Below are 16,155 nucleotides of genomic sequence, written 5' to 3'. Positions count from 1 at the left end.
ATTGTACGGGTTTTTAAGTAGCATGGACCTCTATGAAGACAAACACAGTCAAGCGGTCTGCAATGCAGTAATACCCTCGGGCTGTTTGTGTAGGCACCATTTAATGGATTGGTAAGACTGCTCGCACTCATTCGCCGAAGGTGCTTATCGAAGCAGATAAAGCCTCGTAGCTTGGAAGGCTTCGGATTTAAGGAGCCGCGTTCGCACATCGAATGCGCCATATCGGAGAAGCACAGGAGGCGAGTCGTGCTCGGCGATGTATACAAATCTTCATGGTATTTGTGTGGTTGCTATAATGGAAATTCAGCTCGACTACGCATCTAGCTCAACGCAAACAGAATTCACCCACCCATCTGTTTACTAATGAGCTTGAGCCTAAGAGAGCCGATCTGCTCTGCCGTCGGGCGGAAAGCTGACCGGCGGATATAGTTTACGAACGTGGCCGACTACGAACACGGAAGGTGCCACTAGCTGTGTCTAGATGACTACTGTAATTAGTGTTGGCTGGTGATGAAACCCCCGACCGTGGGACCACGGCGCGGGCTATAGCTTCGTAATCATTGGTCCGGTCCCATTGTATTAGGCCTAATTGATCATTTGGCTCAGTAATCGAAGGCCACGTGATAGTGTTCGCCTCGGTCATAATAGGCCCATATACCTATAATGGACTGGCGAACGAGTTCAACAGTTCTGAAGCTACGTAGCACTGGACGGTGCTATTTCATTAGCATACGTACACGCAATTTTCCATATGTTGGCGACCGGAAGTGGAGAATAATTAACGTTTGTCGATAATCTCCGACTCAGCTTTGGATTAAGACGGCGAACCTGCCCACTAGAATCGTGGAGCATTTCCGGAAGATGGCCACAAGGTTCATTGATTCATTCCAAACGCCTTCATTGTTGGAGATCCTTTCCATCCTGCAATATGGCGAGTATGCCTTCTGAGCTACATAGTAGTTTCTTGTTATAGGTGGAGCCAGCATCTTGAGCGATAGTAGTATCAAGCCGGGAAGATACGAAAGATACGGTTGAAAAGAGCAGGTATATCGAGATTTCTATCGAACTCGTAACACTAATTACCTAAATCTCGATCGTGACATGCGGAACGGGTGCGACAAAATACCGTGCCCTTGGGCATGAATTTATAAATGATTTTCCCTTTTCAACCACGAAGCTACCTGCCATTCTCAAACACCGGAACCAAATTCAAGAGCGCCGGTGTTCATTACTTGTTCGCAATGTTTCTAGAGCATTTCAAATAGTTCTACAAGCATGTCCATGCTCTTGATCAGTGTGAAAACAGCGTAAATTTAATGTCATCTCCGGCTCGTGAAACAGCAACTACCTAATTTCATGATAGATTGCCCGTGTATATCCGATTATTTAACGCCAAACACATTTGCTGCGTTCGAAGATGTCGATTAAGTAACCCAGTTGAGTGCGAGAAAGTCTAAGGACGAATGAATTGAATTGAGAGGCCGCAAGCGCTAATGAAGGAAATCATGTGTGAACTAGAGGAATTTAGTGATAACGAGCAAGTATACCGAATTTGAAAGTTCAGAAACTAGGATGCTGCTTCTTCATTTGATCTACAAATAGGTGCTTATAATTAGGCCAGTGCTCCTAGTTTTTGGTCACACTACTATATTCACGATCGCCATGTCAAAGATAGGTAGCGCAATGAAATCAAAGACCCCCAACACAATTGCCATCTATATCAATCTTAATACTCAGAGCCTTTGGAGTAGATACGGATGCGAGGAACAAGGCTCGAGACTGAAGAAGACAGTCAAGCCGTCATTAACACCCAAAATCTAACAGTGGGTTGACGCGCACGTGGGTCATAATCAGTCTGGCTCATCCCACAATTCCGGATACATTCATCCGTCATTGTTTCATGTTTATTTTCGTGGCTCTTTGTACGAAGATCTGTAGGACCCCATCTCCATTCACATCACAAGTCATGTGCATGTAGTCCTTCAAGGCCACCTACATGAGTCTCAGCTGGGCGGATATAGCGCCTGTGGCTAAATCCAAACCCTTGCACAACAGTGGATCACCAGCTCGTGGATCCCCTGCCCGCCTTCTGTTTCAGCAACCCTGCACGAACAGGTTGGGAGGTTTGCGTGATAGATAAGAAAAAGCATTTGTGGAGTACTGGTTGCCCCACTCTGTGACTACGGAATTGTGTTATTAGGCACCCCATGCATCAAAGATGAAGACCCAATGTTGGAAACCATTTGGATTCATCTGGATTCATCGTATATAATAATTCAAAGCGGCCTTTTGCCATCAAAGAACCCTGGTCTTTGAGCTTCCAACTGGCTCGGCACCAGCCTCCTCAGCGCACGCAGCACAGTTTCCAACTCCTGTTCATCAGCTTGGTGCCACAGGCTGCGGATTTCCTCCCAAGCTTTCAATGTGCGTTCCGGAGCCGTACATTTTGCGAAAGCCCTGAGAGCCGCGATGACTGAGAGACTGGATACCCACGTCCGTTCAAGGTCTTCATTGAGAGCCTTTAGATAGCGCTGCCAGATCTTTTCAAGTTTCGAGGCTGTCCATGATGAGTAGCGTACGCCGCCAAAAGTGTTGAACCCATGGAAAATCACGATGAAGATAGTGCCCTCCAAGGGAACTGAGTTCCAGTTCATTTCCTGAAGCAGCTCGTGGACGCGGTCGATGTTACCTGCTACCCCAGCGTGATGGCGGATCAAGACGCCATATGTGCGCGAGTCTGGCGCGATGGGCGCAAAGTCTTGCAGCTTCTTTAATTCCTCCTCGTTTTTTTCATGACTTAACCTCCGTGTCTCGTCTCTAAAGTGCATTCCCAGAAGACGACGATCACGCCAATTGCGGTTGAAGAACGTGTGGCCCGGTGCTGGAGATGCGCGCAAGGCATGCAGGCGCTTCATGCGCTCGAAAACATGCTCCGCGGCTGCAGGTTCTCCAGCACGGATTAAGGATGCTATTACAGCATTCATAACCACTGTATCCACAATCTCTCCAGCTGCAACCAGTTCTTGATATGTCCTCCTGACCGCGTTGCCATTTTGTAGGACGCCGTAATAGTAGAGAAGCGATACACGGTGATGTCTATGCATTGGCATTTTTCGAACTTGCATTTCTTTGAGAAAAGTCTCAGCAAGCGTGTATTTTCCGGACTTTACGGACACGGTAAAGAGGACGTTGAAAGTCACATAGCCACCTCTAATACCAGCCCGATGCTCCATGTCACGCCAAATGCTGAGAGCTGACTGGATCTTGTCTTCAGCTATCTTGCCCATAGCATTTCCGGAGAGGTGTATCGCTGATGTCCACTCTGAGCGAATGATGTGTATGTGCGCATTCTTCATGTCGTCAAGAACAGAAAGGTAGCGTTGCATTGCGGTTAGCGTAGGACGCTCCACAATGGCGAGGTGGTGAAGGAGAGCTCTTATCGTTTCAATCTTGAGGTATACAACTCCGGGTGATGGTAGCTTCTTGTACGTCTCGAACATCTCGTCATGTGATGCTTCTTCATTTTTGAGTAATCCTTCCAACCTCTCAATGTGCACTGCGTCTGTTGGGTCACGGAGGGGCCATGGCTCGTGATTGTCTCCAACATTCCAAACCAGTTTCCCATCATCGGGAACATCTTGCTCGGGGCCTGTTTCAAGCTCCATGCCATAGTAGTCTACCAAAGCTTGCAACTCTTTTTCAGCAAAGTCCTTGACCTTGTTGAACGGACCCCTCCGCTGCAACCTGGCATTAAGAGTCTTTTCGTCTGGCTTGGACCATGTGCTACTCCACCGCCCAGTGTGTTTTTTTGGCAAAACTGCATCTACCTTGGACAATTTTGGCATCCGCTTTGCATGCTTTGGGCACGATGATGCCTGCACCAATGCCTGGATGAAAAAAGTATCCATGTGGGGTATCTGTCTGGGTGCTGATGGCGCATTGTCTATCGACTTCTTGCTAAACCTCCTCTTTGATGTATTCCTGTCGAGGGCCGGACACAAAAAGGAAAGAAAGGGTCGTGCGCTGGTGGTATTTGAGACTGCGGAGGTCCGGTCGAGGGTACGGAAGAGGGACATGAGAGGTCGAGCATCGTGTCAGTGGGAGCCTATTCAGACGTGTTCCATTTGCGAGCGCGGCTACAATTGATTACTTGGAGCTCATTGGGGAGCTTTCCATAGGGCGAGTGAATGACGATACTGGTGGTGATGCGCAGATGCCCGCACATGGACCATCCAAAGATTTCCAATGTCGTGAAGTCTTGGCAAAATCTTCGGAGTTTGCGCGGGCAAGAACGACGACGATAATATCCACGACATCACCCATTGTGCCCCATAGACGACTTCCGCTCCCTCTAGAAGCTCCCGAGAGTTCTTTCACATGATATAGCTCCCGTGAGAGCATAACTATCAACACTGCCCGCCATGGGCCGCTACGACTTCCGCCCTCTTCGCGTCCGCCAAACCGCAAAGGCCCTCTTCGACGCAAAGCGAAACCCAGAACTGCCGCAATGGTACGATGTTATTGGAAATATTCCCCCGGGAGAGACACTTGCGAGGCCAGTGCTGCGGGTACCCAAGATGCGCAAGGCGCGCAAGGCCAGCAAACTATTCAAACCACTGCCCATCGCATATCCCGAGGACAAGTTGCGCTCAGAATTCTTCGGTGACCACCCATGGGAACTGGCACGACCGAGGCTAGTAGTTGAAGACAGCGGCAATGACTCAAAGAATTATGATTGGAGCAAGATTGTACAGCCGGGCAAGCAATTAGATGGTGAAAGGTGCGTCGAGCCAATATTACTGCTTCCCATGTGGCCATACTAACATAATGAAGCGTTGTCCAACGCCAAATGTGGCTAATGAAGAACGCTTCTCTCTCCAAAGCCTCCGCATACGACGTTGCCCGCCGTGAATTCTACAAACACCGCCACCTCTCTGAAATCCGCTCACGTATCGCAAAAGAAGAAGCCCTACACGTTGGTGCCTACTTTGGCAAGGGGCCACTTGAAATTGGAATGGAGCTCGAGGACCGCCAGTGGGAGAACTGGAAGGCCTGGGCTACCAAGCAGATTGAGGATGAGCAGGCTATGCGCGCACAGATGTTCAGCGGGCAGCAGGATGATGGTGTTGGCACAGACATGAGCAGCAACGAGTATGACCAGGCTATTGAGGAGTTGCAACCGGTTGCGCCAAATAACCCCCAAGGACAAAGGCCTTTGGGCGGTGTCGCGGCCCATGCCTAGGCTTGCATGCATTGATAGTGTAATGTTCTTGTGTACATGTATGGCTATGGTTGACTTGAGCAACCAGCCAAAGACGTTATGAATCTCTTCAAGTATGGAATTCAAAACATGAGCCAAAGCAAAGAAACTGTGATACTTCAGGAGGGCGTGATTGGGTCTCTTAAACGATGACATTTCCAACTCAACCCTAGCAACCGTATACTGGATATCCGCTGGCTCACAAGCTACTATTTCGATCTTCTTATTTGGACAACAAGTTCATGAGGTAAGGTGCAGCTAGTCACAAAAGCTAAGCTGTCGAAATCAACATGCTCAGTAGGACATTGAAACCCCAAATTGTACAAATTCATCCAGATACCAGAAAGCTGACGCCAAGAGTCTTTCATCATAAAGACATTGCTAAAAAGTAACTGCTAATACTCGCAACATGGGTGTATAAGTATCCAGTCAGAAACGTATCAGTGAACCCACTAAAATCTGACAGAGAAGATGTTAAAGTAGTGGTAAGCTTCGCTCACTAGCCTGACCCTATTTGCTTTCTGTAAACCCGAGCAGCACCGAGGTTATCTTTTTGTTTTGGAAAAGAAAAAACTCTGTGGATAACCGGCTAAAATCATGCAAACAAGGCCACGACAAATAGAAAAAAAGGGTATATCACTTTCATTACTCAAATCTCACTCACATCATTATTTACAAAAAGGCTGATCTAACAAAGGACCCCTCTCAGATCTTCCCCAAACCAGCCCCCTTCTTAATAACATCCTCCACCTTGTTCAGCGGCGTAAGCTTATACTTGTACGGCGCCTGCGTGAAATTTCCAACTTGGGTGATATTCACGCCCGCCTTGCCAAAATCGTTCTTCGCCCCCAAGTTTGCAAAGCCATCAATCTCAAAGTCGCCGTCGGGGCTGGTGTTCGGGCTGTCCTCTGGGATAACAAGACCGTATGTGCTGAGTGCCTCGCGCGTGTTGCCCTTGAAAACGTTTCCTTCGACGAGCATTTGGTTGTCGCTTCGGGAGTGGATGGCTTGGTAGAGGAAGTCGACATAGAGGTTGTTGTAGATGTGCTGGTGGCCGAAGCGGCCGGCGGGGCCTCGTGTTCCTTCATGGCGCCAGTAGTTGTGGTGGTAGGTGATGTGGAGGTGGCCTTGGTCGACGTCTCGCAAGGCGTCACTGTTGCCTACCAACGAGCTCTTCCAGTGGTCGTGGAAATAATTCCAGGATACGGTGATCCAGTCTGAGGCGCGGATGATGTCGATTTGGCCGTCGAATGCATCGGGACCTAGCGCGGGGAAGTTGCCAGTGGTGAATTCGTTGTGGTCGATCCAAATACGCGTGCTGTTGCGGATCGTCATGGCGTCGTCGGCAGTGGCGGTGAAGCCAAAGTTGCGGATGATAACATTGGTCTTGTTGTAAATGTTGAGGCCATGGCTTATGATTTGAGCACCTTTTCCAAGGCCAATGAGCGACTTGTTGGATTGGACTTGGACTCGCGAGGTGAGGTTGAAGGTGCCTTTGGCGTAAATTACAAGAGGCTCGGTGCTAGTTACTGCCTTGACGAAATCGGCCAGAGTCTCCACAGTGACACTTTTGCCTTCCTTGGACTGACCACCAGTTGTTGGGCCAATTGGGTTATCTTTTGCGAACCCTACCAGGCTAAAATCGGAGCCTGTAGGCGCTGCGGTCGCATATAGAGCGAAAGAAAGGAGGGAGAGGGCCGACAGCTTCATCTTGACTTGCAGAAGACAGTGATAAAATACGTGAACTCTTATGGACCACCTGGTGGCAAACAGTGGGCAATACTGTCCCCATTTAATCTACTGTCATGATCGACCTCTAGAGCTCTAAAAAGTATACTGCAATGTCGCACACCGTATGAACGACCAATTCTTCCGGAAAAGTGGCTCCTGGCGCATCGAGAAGCAGGTCCAGAAACCCGTATGGCACATCTCCATACCAAAGCTGTTATATGGCTGCTACTATTTAACTTGGCGAATCTCGGCTACGCATCGCGTGCTTGGCGAAACTAAACGGCGATGCCGGATATCGTAAGTGTGGCTTGTTATGTTGGAGTTGAGTGGTGGAAGTATACAACCCCAGGTTTTACGGTGGCTGATACGGCTAGATGGCGAGCTCGGACTCCGGGGAAATTGGGGCAAACGTGCTTGGCATGTGGCTTGCATTACCAATTGGACCATTTTCTCGAATCATGTATATCCTCTAGAAACTGCCTGCATGCACCGAGGCTTTGATTCTGCTGCAGCAAATTGGTAGTGCGGTGAGATGGCAAGCTCAGGCCACGGGAAAGTCGGGGAAACCAACTTGGCTGGTGGGCTTGTACATTTCGCCATGTTTGCGTTCTGCTTAGAGTATGCATCTGTTTAAGAGGCTTTTTGCTTGCATTGATGTCCTCATTTTATAGCGGCGAAACGGCGCGGTGACTCCATATCCTGCAACCTTATCGTCATTTATCCTCTCAGCCGCGAAATTGCTGTTTCGCATTACACTTACTACGTAAGCGACGCTACTGAGTAGTGTTTAAACTGCATGTTCTCCAAGGTTTTTTATTTACTCGTATCTAGACATTTGGCGAGCGGAACAGTGTTCGATGTGCCTGGATTTTCTGCTGCCAACTATATTTCGAAAGGGTTCTTCAGAGACACAAGCAGTCAAGTTTTGGCTACAGTACCCGAACGTGTCCAGGCGTCAACATAGAATCGGTGATCCCATGCTATGATGTTATCTGCCATTCATTGTCGTAAAGCAATCTGCAGGTTATACTAATGTTCAAAGTCACGGTCATCCACCACCTGGCAGCGTCAGCATGTGTAACATCAGCCCATCATCCAAATACCCGCCGAAACACGAAATCATCCCGAGATGCCGACCAAGTACATTTCGGGTCGGCTGGCAGCGAAGTCGGCTGCGGTATTTACAGCGTCAATAAGGGTGGGGGCCTGGATAGGCACATACTATCATCGGTAAAGGCTATGCAAACTCCTCCTTGTTGCAGCTCTAGTCGCATACCGATATTGCGTCCAGGGGCTTAGAAAGCATTTCAATTGGCTCGAAGCATCTTTGCTCCTACTTGTCTAATCTACGCGGATAGGTTAGGAATCTCTTTCTTTGGTTAGTATTGCTACCACGTGACGAACTCTAAAATCCCCCTCACTGGAGACCTATGTCATGAGATACAAAAAGACGATGATCATGCTCAATTGAGAGAATATATTTTCAAGTTTGTGGCTTGACGCTTTTTTACCTCTGTTTGCTATATAGCGTATCAAATCACTTATCTCAGAAAAGAATGGCAGGTCACACCCCAACCTACCGGAATCGGGTATCAAAAGATTGTTCAGGTTTGTTCCATGAAAAAGAGCCCAATTGAGTTGAGCGCATCGAAGTGCATTTCAAGAAAGGTTGACTCAAATGCCTCGACACTAATAAAGAGTTTCGACAATTGGGCCGAATTTATGGAAGGCTCATCATTCGTCACATTGAAAATCAAGTAAGCTACTGTAATCTCACAGTTAACTGCAAACTCAGTAGTCCACAAAAACGAAACTGCAAGAACGAAATCAGAATGATTGTTACAACATGGTATACCATTGTATTCTTGTAACAAGTTACACCAAAAGATATATATATATATCCTTCACTCCACTCAATCTCTCAAGTCCCCAAAATATCCACAAAAAGCCATCAAAAATCCATGGCAAAGAAAATGTACAAAAAAAGTCCTCAACAATACATTATCCTTTAGTTGTCCCAAGCACACTGATCCACAGTAAGCTGGTCCGCACCATCCCCCTAAAATCCCAGCAAGCGTAAAAAGATTATTTACGCGCCATTGCCGTTGTAAGCAATGAGGTTGGGGCTACCCTCTCCAGCCCTCAAGTTAGTGATAGCGTCCTTGGTAGCAAGCTCCTGGATGCGCTTGCACAAGTCAGTAGGAGAGCGGGGGCCCTCGAGCGCAATAAGATAGGCTGCGAGACCAGCAATATGGGGGCAAGCCATTGAAGTTCCGCTGATGGTGTTTGTAGCGGTGGAGCTGCCGATCCAGGCGCTCTGGATCTTCTCTCCGGGGGCGAAGATGTCGACGAGCTTGCCGAAGTTGGAGAAGGAGGCCTTGAGGTCGCGCTCGTTGGTGGCGCCGACAGTGCAGGCTTGGAGTGCGGAGGCGGGGGAGGAGTTGGATGCGTCTTCGCCTTCGTTTCCGGCGGCAGCGGCGACGAAAGCGCCGGCTTCGACGGCGGACTGGATGGCGTCGTTGGTGGTTTGGGAGAAGGGGCCTCCGAGAGACATGGAGAGGACGGTGCGGTTGATGTGGCCCTTCTCGGTGGCGTCGTCGACGGCCCATTGAATGCCCCTAAGGACACCAGAGTTGCTGCCGGAGCCGTCTGCACCAAGGACCTTTACACCGATGATGTTGGCCTTCTTAGCTACGCCAAATTTGGTACCAGCAGCGGTTCCAGAGCAGTGTGTGCCGTGGCCTTGGTCGTCTTCGCCGTCGGATCCGGCGATGAAGCTCTTTCCGAGAGTAGCACGGCCGCCAAAGTCAGTGTGCTCGGTGTTGACACCAGTGTCGATGACATAGATAAAGGTATCCTCGCCAGCAGAGCTGTCAAAAATGTAATCCCGAGAGCCAGGCTCACGATGGGAGATGCGTGCCAGGCCATAGGGGGAACCTTTCTGGGAAGTAAGAGTACCATTGTTTTGGCGCGCTTTCAAGCTGCCAACTGGAACGGAAGCATACATCTTGTAGTCAGGCTCGACGGACTTGATGGCTCCCATGCTCTCGAGGATATCCAGGATGGTATCGTCGGCATCGAAAGTGAAACCCTTGACACCTCCAACCGAGTAGGTTTCCTTAGACTCGATACCAGCAGCCTCAAGGACAGTGGAGAGAACAGCCTCGAGGGCTTCATTCTCTTCAATACGAGCAACCCACGATCCGGGAATGGTGTGCTCGTTGCGAGTACGGATAATCTTGCTGGCCTGCGCAAGGAACGAGGGCAGGAGAGCTCCAAGAGCAAGAACGGTTTTGAAGGAATGCATCTTTGCAAATAGTAGAAGTATTTGCGACTAGCGGAAGTACGAGGAGAGAGCGAAAACTGCAAAGAAACGAATATAGGAATGAGCGAATGAATGGACTAGCCAGAGGAATAAGTAGAAGGGACTTGAGTGAGGTGGTGAGGTGGTGAGGTGGTGAGGCATCGTTCAAGTTGAAGCAGACGAGCATTTATAAATCATGTCCTCTGTACACGGGGATGTGAGGCTGACCGCGGGATCGACGTGATCAGCCGATGGTACAATCTGCTACAGACTTGATTGGCATCGTCGAGATGGATACAGTGGAGTTCTCATTAGCCATGAGGCTGAAGTGATTAGGTCACTACAGGCCGCATTGCGGCAGCGAGGTGGAACGGGAGGCTGTCCGCGTTTCATCGTTCGTTTAGGCAGGAGGATACCTCTGCGGCAGAGCTCGTCTACTCTTGCTATTGGCCTTGGAACTAATGAGGACTAGGTGTGCCGAGCATGAAATTCGTAACGGCTGGCTGTGAGTTTACCAGCAGCTATAGCTACTATGAGATATAATAGGCGGCCAGTGGAGTTGGTTTCATTTGTGGAGAACCAGCTTGGCAAAAGGAGATCATTCCCCTATCGCGCAGGAGCCAAGACATTCCCGACAAAAGTGGGCCGGTCCAGAGTAGGGAAAGAGGACGTTTTCTAGATGTACGTAACAGATTGGACAAGCCATTGGGGATTCAAATGAAGCATCTGCAGTGGCAAGGCTTAAGGGCGTGGCGGCGGTTGTGCCGCCCTTTGGTACGCTTTGGTACGCAGTCGCTGTGACGGGGGGATCCGACAAGTGGCGAATCAGCGCCTCAGACAGCGTCGTGCCCATAACGTCCCCTATGCCGTTCAATCTTGGGCGATTCTAGACACCGGCGAATGAAACAGACACGGAGGATTTCACAGGTCTCGATCCAATCGGGCGGGGCCGCTTCTGCATGCGATGGGTAGACCTACCCTCTCTTGGCAGACGGAGCCACCGAAATTCCTCAACTATGCGTTACCTAAGCAAGGGGCTACCCAATCTCCAACACAAGTTGTTTTGTTTTTCCTCATAAGGAAATCTATCTGGGTCGAGAAGAAGAAACTTTGGTGACGCAACCTCTCTTTTCAGGGCCCGAGAAACTTGTACATCCACAAGTCGAACGCCACAAGCTTGATGAAACTACGGTCGTGCCTCATCCAACGTCACAGCAAACTGTGCCTCCTCAATCCCATAAAGCACTTTACCATCGCGTATCCAGTTGAAAAGACAGGCTCCACACGGCGACAATGCCCCGAAAGGATTGATCTCGACTAGTTGAACAGTGCCGTCCTGCTCCAGCGCTACATCAAAACTGAACCCGTGCTCCAGTAACATATCAATAACACATTCCGTTAGCTCATCCTTCATGTACGTAACGATATCCTGAAGGACTGCATTCGCTCCCGCCTCGACCTTTGCTACTATCTCTTCCAGGGTGAAACCCCATGGCGCCGCCAACACCATGGTCCATCTGTACTGGCTAATGGCGCTGATTTTGAAGTCGTCCGGTCTGGGAGCGGCCATGGGGTGATTTGTTATTCTTGCCTGGGCCGCGGCAGGAGGTGAAACAAAGACCCTAAACTCCCTCCCAGGATCCATTCCTTCATGCCACCTGTTGAGCACAAGTTTAATCTCCATATTCCGTTCCTCTTTCTCTGCGTGCACCTTCTCATACTGCAGACAACTGTATGTGCGCATGGACGTACAGAGCTTCGTCATAGCATCTCGCAGCGTCAATGATGGCAATACACCCCCCATGGGACTGTCTTTTGGCGACATGTGATCGAGCCTGATGAACCACTTCCTCTCTCCATCCAGAAGTGAAACAAGTTCTTGGCCTGCTTTTGTGGATTTCAGAGTCTCGAGCAAATTCTCAAGTACAGCATTGTGGATGCGACCAGTGGTTACCCATGCGCTGTGGCATTTCATCATATCTTCATAGAGAAAACCAGGGATGATGACCTCGTGGCATTCGCCCCCTTGTAGACCTTGGGATCTGGCGATTAGAGTGTGCCATAGCGTATAGCTATATGGTGTCCATGGTGGGTCGCAGTGTGTAAAAAACGGCGGGTTTTCGGGGACGATGGGAAGGATATCTGAAACACAGTGGTGAGCGGCTCCGAAGCGTCGGGTGCAGGAGGATGCTTGGGGAGAGTCGTCGATGCCTCTCGTGGCGGCATCTTCGGCCGCAACGTCGGCCGCAACGAGGGAATAAGGGATTTTGAGGATACGCATTGTGGTAGCAATAGTGATAGTAGTGCTGTGTCTCTCTTGTCGTCCTTGGGAGTATGTAAAAATCAGGGACTACAGTAGAAGCAATACAAACACGAAGGGCCAATTGCACCTGCCATTTGGACCACAACTGCTTTGTGCAAGCAAGAGTTCATGTGATTTTTGTGCTATAGCTAAACGCCCGTGTTATTCGTTCCTGCGGTTTTATCAACGACACCATCCACTTGATATCAAATCCAGAGTCTGACTGGGAGTGCCAATTATTGTTTTACTAACCCTCAGTGAGAGATAGAAGGTACGGATCATGACAGTTACGTAGATATATCACGTACTATTGTATGATCAGCGTGACGAAGATTGCATGAATTTGTGTTCTCAATTGATCTGAGGTATGGGCATTTCATATGACGATTACCTAGGTTTGTCAAATCGCAACTGCAGGGCGAATGTTTCTACCATGTCCACTTTACACCCTCGAACACCATCAGCTTGATGATTGGAGCTTTACAAGGCAGCAGTGTGTGATGGTTTCAGCGAGCGTTGTCAGCTCAAACGCCGTCCTACATTATGCAGTATAGCACGATCCGATCCAGCAAGTCGTTAATCAGCCAGCAGCCTCTCGATACAAGCCAATAGTGTTGTTTCCTCCCGCCAGTGCAAACATCTCGCTCTTTGTGGGAACCTTGGGCAACCACTTTGCGCTCCAAAGAGGCTTGTCGCCGTGCGAATGGGTTGCGACGCACGTCTTAGTCTCGAACCGCCATACCTTCGCTTTTGAGTCGTAAGATCTAGAGACGAGGTTAATATTTGAATTTGCGAATCCGTAGTTGCATCCTACCCCGACAGCAAATAATCGCCGGTGTCACTCCAGTCAAGACTGAGTACCCAGCCACCATGTCCTGTGAGATTTGCTACCTGCTCACCCGAAGAGACGTTGTAGATTGCAATGATCCTGGCATCACCTCCTGCTGCTAGGAGCTTCGAAGTTGGGGAGAAGGCCACACTGCGAATTGGGTGTACGAGCCCTGCTAGAGAGTGCGCTAGACGCCCAGTGTCGTTGTTGAAAACGTATATCGAGCCATTCTCATGTCCCGAAGCTGTGAAACTGCCGTCGCGGCTCTGTCTACTTGTTAGTAACGCCCCAAGCAGGACTAAAAAAGGCCGCCAAGGGCATACCAGATCTACACACAAACCAAAGCTACCCTTGGTCTCGTACTCGCGTATGCGGGGCATACCCTCTTCTTTATTCAAGCTCCAGACGTTTATCTTGCCGTTGATACTGCTGCTAGCAAGGTACTGCCCATCTGCGCTCATTGCAATTGCCCACACCTCACCCGGTTTGTTTTGATCTGTAACGCAAGTCAGCACTCGCCCCAGTGACATGGATGATCCAATTGTGATGGCAAAGAAAGCGCAAGGCGTACCCACCAACAATCTCTCCATCCTCACTCCATGCTCCATCTTCACTCTGGCTCCATATTTTGACCTTGCCCTCGAAACCAGCACTCGCAGCCCGTCGTGCCTTCTCTTCGCGCGCAGTCACTAGGTGGTGTATGCCGAGCGGGTGTGCCTTGTCAAGTGTTTGTATAACTGGAAATTCGGGCTTTGTGGTGTCGTAAACATTGATGCTGCTCGCGCCAGAGGCTGAGAGAAGTTGTGTACTAGTCGGCGCTACAGCGAAGATGTCGCTCGCTTTGGGATGGGCCGACTCGATTGTGTGGAGGGTAAGGTATTGTTTTGACTGCAAGCTGTCAGACCAAAATCTAGATAGAAACATGTATTGCGTACCATTTTGAAAGCGTGGCCGCTCTACCGCTCTCATGCACAAACAATTAGCGAAACATGGGCAAGGCGATGCAAGGGTTGGCAAATTTCCAGGTCAATGAGGTCAGTAACTACACGAAAACGCGATGTCACAGGTCCCGCCCACCATCCCACTTGGAGCGCCCCACCAAATACCGAAGACCCCCTAGCTTCACCGCCAATCAACACCCCGCATTGTTCCAGCTCACGATAGGCATGCCATTGACACTTTCCTGGCTATCGCGAAGCCTACTGACTGATTCGAGAAGTTGCATTGCGCGAGTAACTCGTTCTCCGCTACCAAAACCCAGCACCGCATACTTCCCAAGTGTCTGCAAGCCCGTTCCCTTGCGCACCTTCACCCACCGCGCCTTCACTATGGCTCCCGTCGACACTGCCCCCGTCTCCAAAGACGCCCTCTCAGCGAACCAGCCCATTGTAATCAGTGGTCCATCCGGCGCTGGAAAATCCACCATCCTCTCGCGCCTCTTCGAAGAGTTTCCTGGAAAGTTTGGCTTTAGCATATCCCACACGACGCGCGCACCCCGGGGGACCGAACAGAATGGCAAGGAGTACTACTTCGTGACCAAGGAAGAGTTCCTCGACCTGATTGAAAAGAAGGGGTTTGTTGAGCATGCGCAGTTTGGAGGCAACTACTACGGAACGAGCATCAAGGCTGTCAACGATATTGCAGAGAAGGGTCAGATTTGCATTCTGGATATCGAGATGGAGGCACGCAACAACATGACCAACTTCAGACTCAGGCACAACTAACAAGTTTCTAGGGTGTTAAGCAAGTCGCAAACCATCCCACATTTCCCCGTCCGCGATTCTTGTTTCTCCAGCCACCGTCTATGGAGGTCCTGGAGCAGCGACTGAGGAGTCGGGCCACTGACAAGGAGGAGGCTATTGTAAAGAGATTAAATCAGGCAAAGGTTGAGTTGGACTTTGCACACAGCGGAGAGGCACCGCATGACAAGATTGTCATCAACGAGGACTTGGACAAGGCCTACAAAGAGGTCCGCGACTTCATTGTCGGTGCTGACGCATGAGCTGTGGATAGCAAGCGCCCAATACAGACACCAACAGGTTTAGCCGATGCATGATACCACTCGGGCAATTATGAACACAAACATTTCATGAGCAAACTTTGCTTCGATTGAAGAAAAAAAAGCTACTTAAGCCGCAAGGTTCTTCAGATACCGTCGTAGAAAATTCAGCAAAGGCCGTCCTACCACTTTGGGATTCAGACAGCCTCAGAGCTTGACTCTATTTCTAATGTTTCTCATCATGTGAACCTTGTCTGGCTGGATGAATCCGGCTTGTTCGACCAAGCACGGTATAGCCCGTCACCGCCAAAGGCGAAAGGACGGCTATCCTCAGATCCGAAAAATGTTTGAGGTGAACGTTCCTCGCCTCGAGAATAAGCCCCATTGAGTTACCCTCCAGCCCACCTTGTTTTACCAAAGCGCAGGAAAGGCAATCGCATAACCATAAACTGGACGAGAAGACCCTCCATACCTAGCACTGTCCATCATCTCCCAACTCCTCGATTCTCTGTTGCGACCCTCGGCATGCAAGCAAGGTAGCCAACGGACTCATGTCATCATCCAGGTGCCAGCCCCTCCACTCGCAGCGTCGAGAACGCCAGTGGAATTCGAGTAAAAGCGATGAGGAGATGCGGAGAAGTGCCGTAGTCGGTGATGGAAGCCGCAGCTTCTATGGCGGTTCGTTGCTAAAAGTGCGATCGTGAAGATCGTTGTCCGGGGACTTTCTCCC

The 16,155-nt window shown here is 49.8% G+C and overlaps 7 protein-coding genes across 7 annotated transcripts; 2 read left to right on the top strand and 5 right to left on the bottom strand.

Moving 5' to 3' along the window:
- Positions 1 to 2,213: 2,213 nt before the first annotated feature.
- PSV08DRAFT_217898 (uncharacterized protein) lies at positions 2,214 to 4,211 on the bottom strand. Its single transcript, XM_014219000.1, has one exon. The coding sequence runs from the start codon at positions 4,074 to 4,076 to the stop codon at positions 2,277 to 2,279; it is 1,800 nt and encodes a 599-aa protein (XP_014074475.1). The 5' UTR covers positions 4,077 to 4,211; the 3' UTR covers positions 2,214 to 2,276.
- A 94-nt stretch (positions 4,212 to 4,305) lies between these two features.
- Positions 4,306 to 5,369, top strand: PSV08DRAFT_359984 (mitochondrial 37S ribosomal protein mS23). The gene is made up of 2 exons (XM_014219001.2): positions 4,306 to 4,780; positions 4,834 to 5,369. Exons 1-2 carry the CDS (start codon positions 4,422 to 4,424, stop codon positions 5,240 to 5,242), a joined length of 768 nt encoding a protein of 255 aa, XP_014074476.1. The 5' UTR covers positions 4,306 to 4,421; the 3' UTR covers positions 5,243 to 5,369.
- Positions 5,370 to 5,965: 596 nt separating this feature from the next.
- Positions 5,966 to 6,970, bottom strand: PSV08DRAFT_407995 (polysaccharide lyase; the record flags this gene model as incomplete). The annotated part of the gene is made up of 1 exon (XM_014219002.1): positions 5,966 to 6,970. One exon carries the CDS (start codon positions 6,968 to 6,970, stop codon positions 5,966 to 5,968), a length of 1,005 nt encoding a protein of 334 aa, XP_014074477.1.
- Positions 6,971 to 9,080: 2,110 nt separating this feature from the next.
- PSV08DRAFT_386204 (peptidase S8/S53 domain-containing protein) lies at positions 9,081 to 10,298 on the bottom strand (the record flags this gene model as incomplete). Its single annotated transcript, XM_014219003.2, has 1 exon — positions 9,081 to 10,298. The coding sequence occupies one exon, from the start codon at positions 10,296 to 10,298 to the stop codon at positions 9,081 to 9,083; it is 1,218 nt and encodes a 405-aa protein (XP_014074478.2).
- Positions 10,299 to 11,481: 1,183 nt separating this feature from the next.
- On the bottom strand, positions 11,482 to 12,576 carry PSV08DRAFT_173428 (uncharacterized protein; the record flags this gene model as incomplete). Its single annotated transcript, XM_014219004.1, has 2 exons — positions 11,482 to 11,653; positions 11,819 to 12,576. The coding sequence occupies 2 exons, from the start codon at positions 12,574 to 12,576 to the stop codon at positions 11,482 to 11,484; spliced, it is 930 nt and encodes a 309-aa protein (XP_014074479.1).
- A 344-nt stretch (positions 12,577 to 12,920) lies between these two features.
- PSV08DRAFT_275757 (WD40-repeat-containing domain protein) lies at positions 12,921 to 14,463 on the bottom strand. Its single transcript, XM_014219005.1, has 5 exons — positions 14,362 to 14,463; positions 14,002 to 14,314; positions 13,750 to 13,922; positions 13,412 to 13,692; positions 12,921 to 13,361 (listed from the first exon to the last, which is right to left on the bottom strand). Exons 1-5 carry the CDS (start codon positions 14,362 to 14,364, stop codon positions 13,178 to 13,180), a joined length of 954 nt encoding a protein of 317 aa, XP_014074480.1. The 5' UTR covers positions 14,365 to 14,463; the 3' UTR covers positions 12,921 to 13,177.
- A 121-nt stretch (positions 14,464 to 14,584) lies between these two features.
- On the top strand, positions 14,585 to 15,540 carry PSV08DRAFT_30268 (P-loop containing nucleoside triphosphate hydrolase protein). The gene is made up of 2 exons (XM_014219006.2): positions 14,585 to 15,108; positions 15,162 to 15,540. Exons 1-2 carry the CDS (start codon positions 14,593 to 14,595, stop codon positions 15,426 to 15,428), a joined length of 783 nt encoding a protein of 260 aa, XP_014074481.2. The 5' UTR covers positions 14,585 to 14,592; the 3' UTR covers positions 15,429 to 15,540.
- The last annotated feature ends 615 nt before the right edge of the window (positions 15,541 to 16,155 follow it).

The sequence above is a fragment of the Bipolaris maydis genome (assembly GCF_028858645.1).
Source record: "Bipolaris maydis strain C4 unplaced genomic scaffold PSV08scaffold_3, whole genome shotgun sequence".
Lineage (NCBI taxonomy): Eukaryota > Fungi > Ascomycota > Dothideomycetes > Pleosporales > Pleosporaceae > Bipolaris > Bipolaris maydis.
This window is presented reverse-complemented; position numbering and strand designations above follow the sequence as displayed.

Coding starts and splice junctions, on each gene's coding strand:
- PSV08DRAFT_30268 (XM_014219006.2), top strand. CDS start 14,593: ATGCCATTGACACTTTCCTGGCTATCGCGAAGCCTACTGACTGATTCG. Junction 15,109..15,161: donor TTCTGGATATCGAGATGGAG/GCACGCAACAAC, acceptor ACAAGTTTCTAG/GGTGTTAAGCAAGTCGCAAA.
- PSV08DRAFT_359984 (XM_014219001.2), top strand. CDS start 4,422: ATGGGCCGCTACGACTTCCGCCCTCTTCGCGTCCGCCAAACCGCAAAG. Junction 4,781..4,833: donor AAGCAATTAGATGGTGAAAG/GTGCGTCGAGCC, acceptor AACATAATGAAG/CGTTGTCCAACGCCAAATGT.
- PSV08DRAFT_217898 (XM_014219000.1), bottom strand. CDS start 4,076: ATGTCCCTCTTCCGTACCCTCGACCGGACCTCCGCAGTCTCAAATACC.
- PSV08DRAFT_275757 (XM_014219005.1), bottom strand. Junction 13,693..13,749: donor TTGGTTTGTGTGTAGATCTG/GTATGCCCTTGG, acceptor ACAAGTAGACAG/AGCCGCGACGGCAGTTTCAC. Junction 13,362..13,411: donor GGCGATTATTTGCTGTCGGG/GTAGGATGCAAC, acceptor CCTCGTCTCTAG/ATCTTACGACTCAAAAGCGA.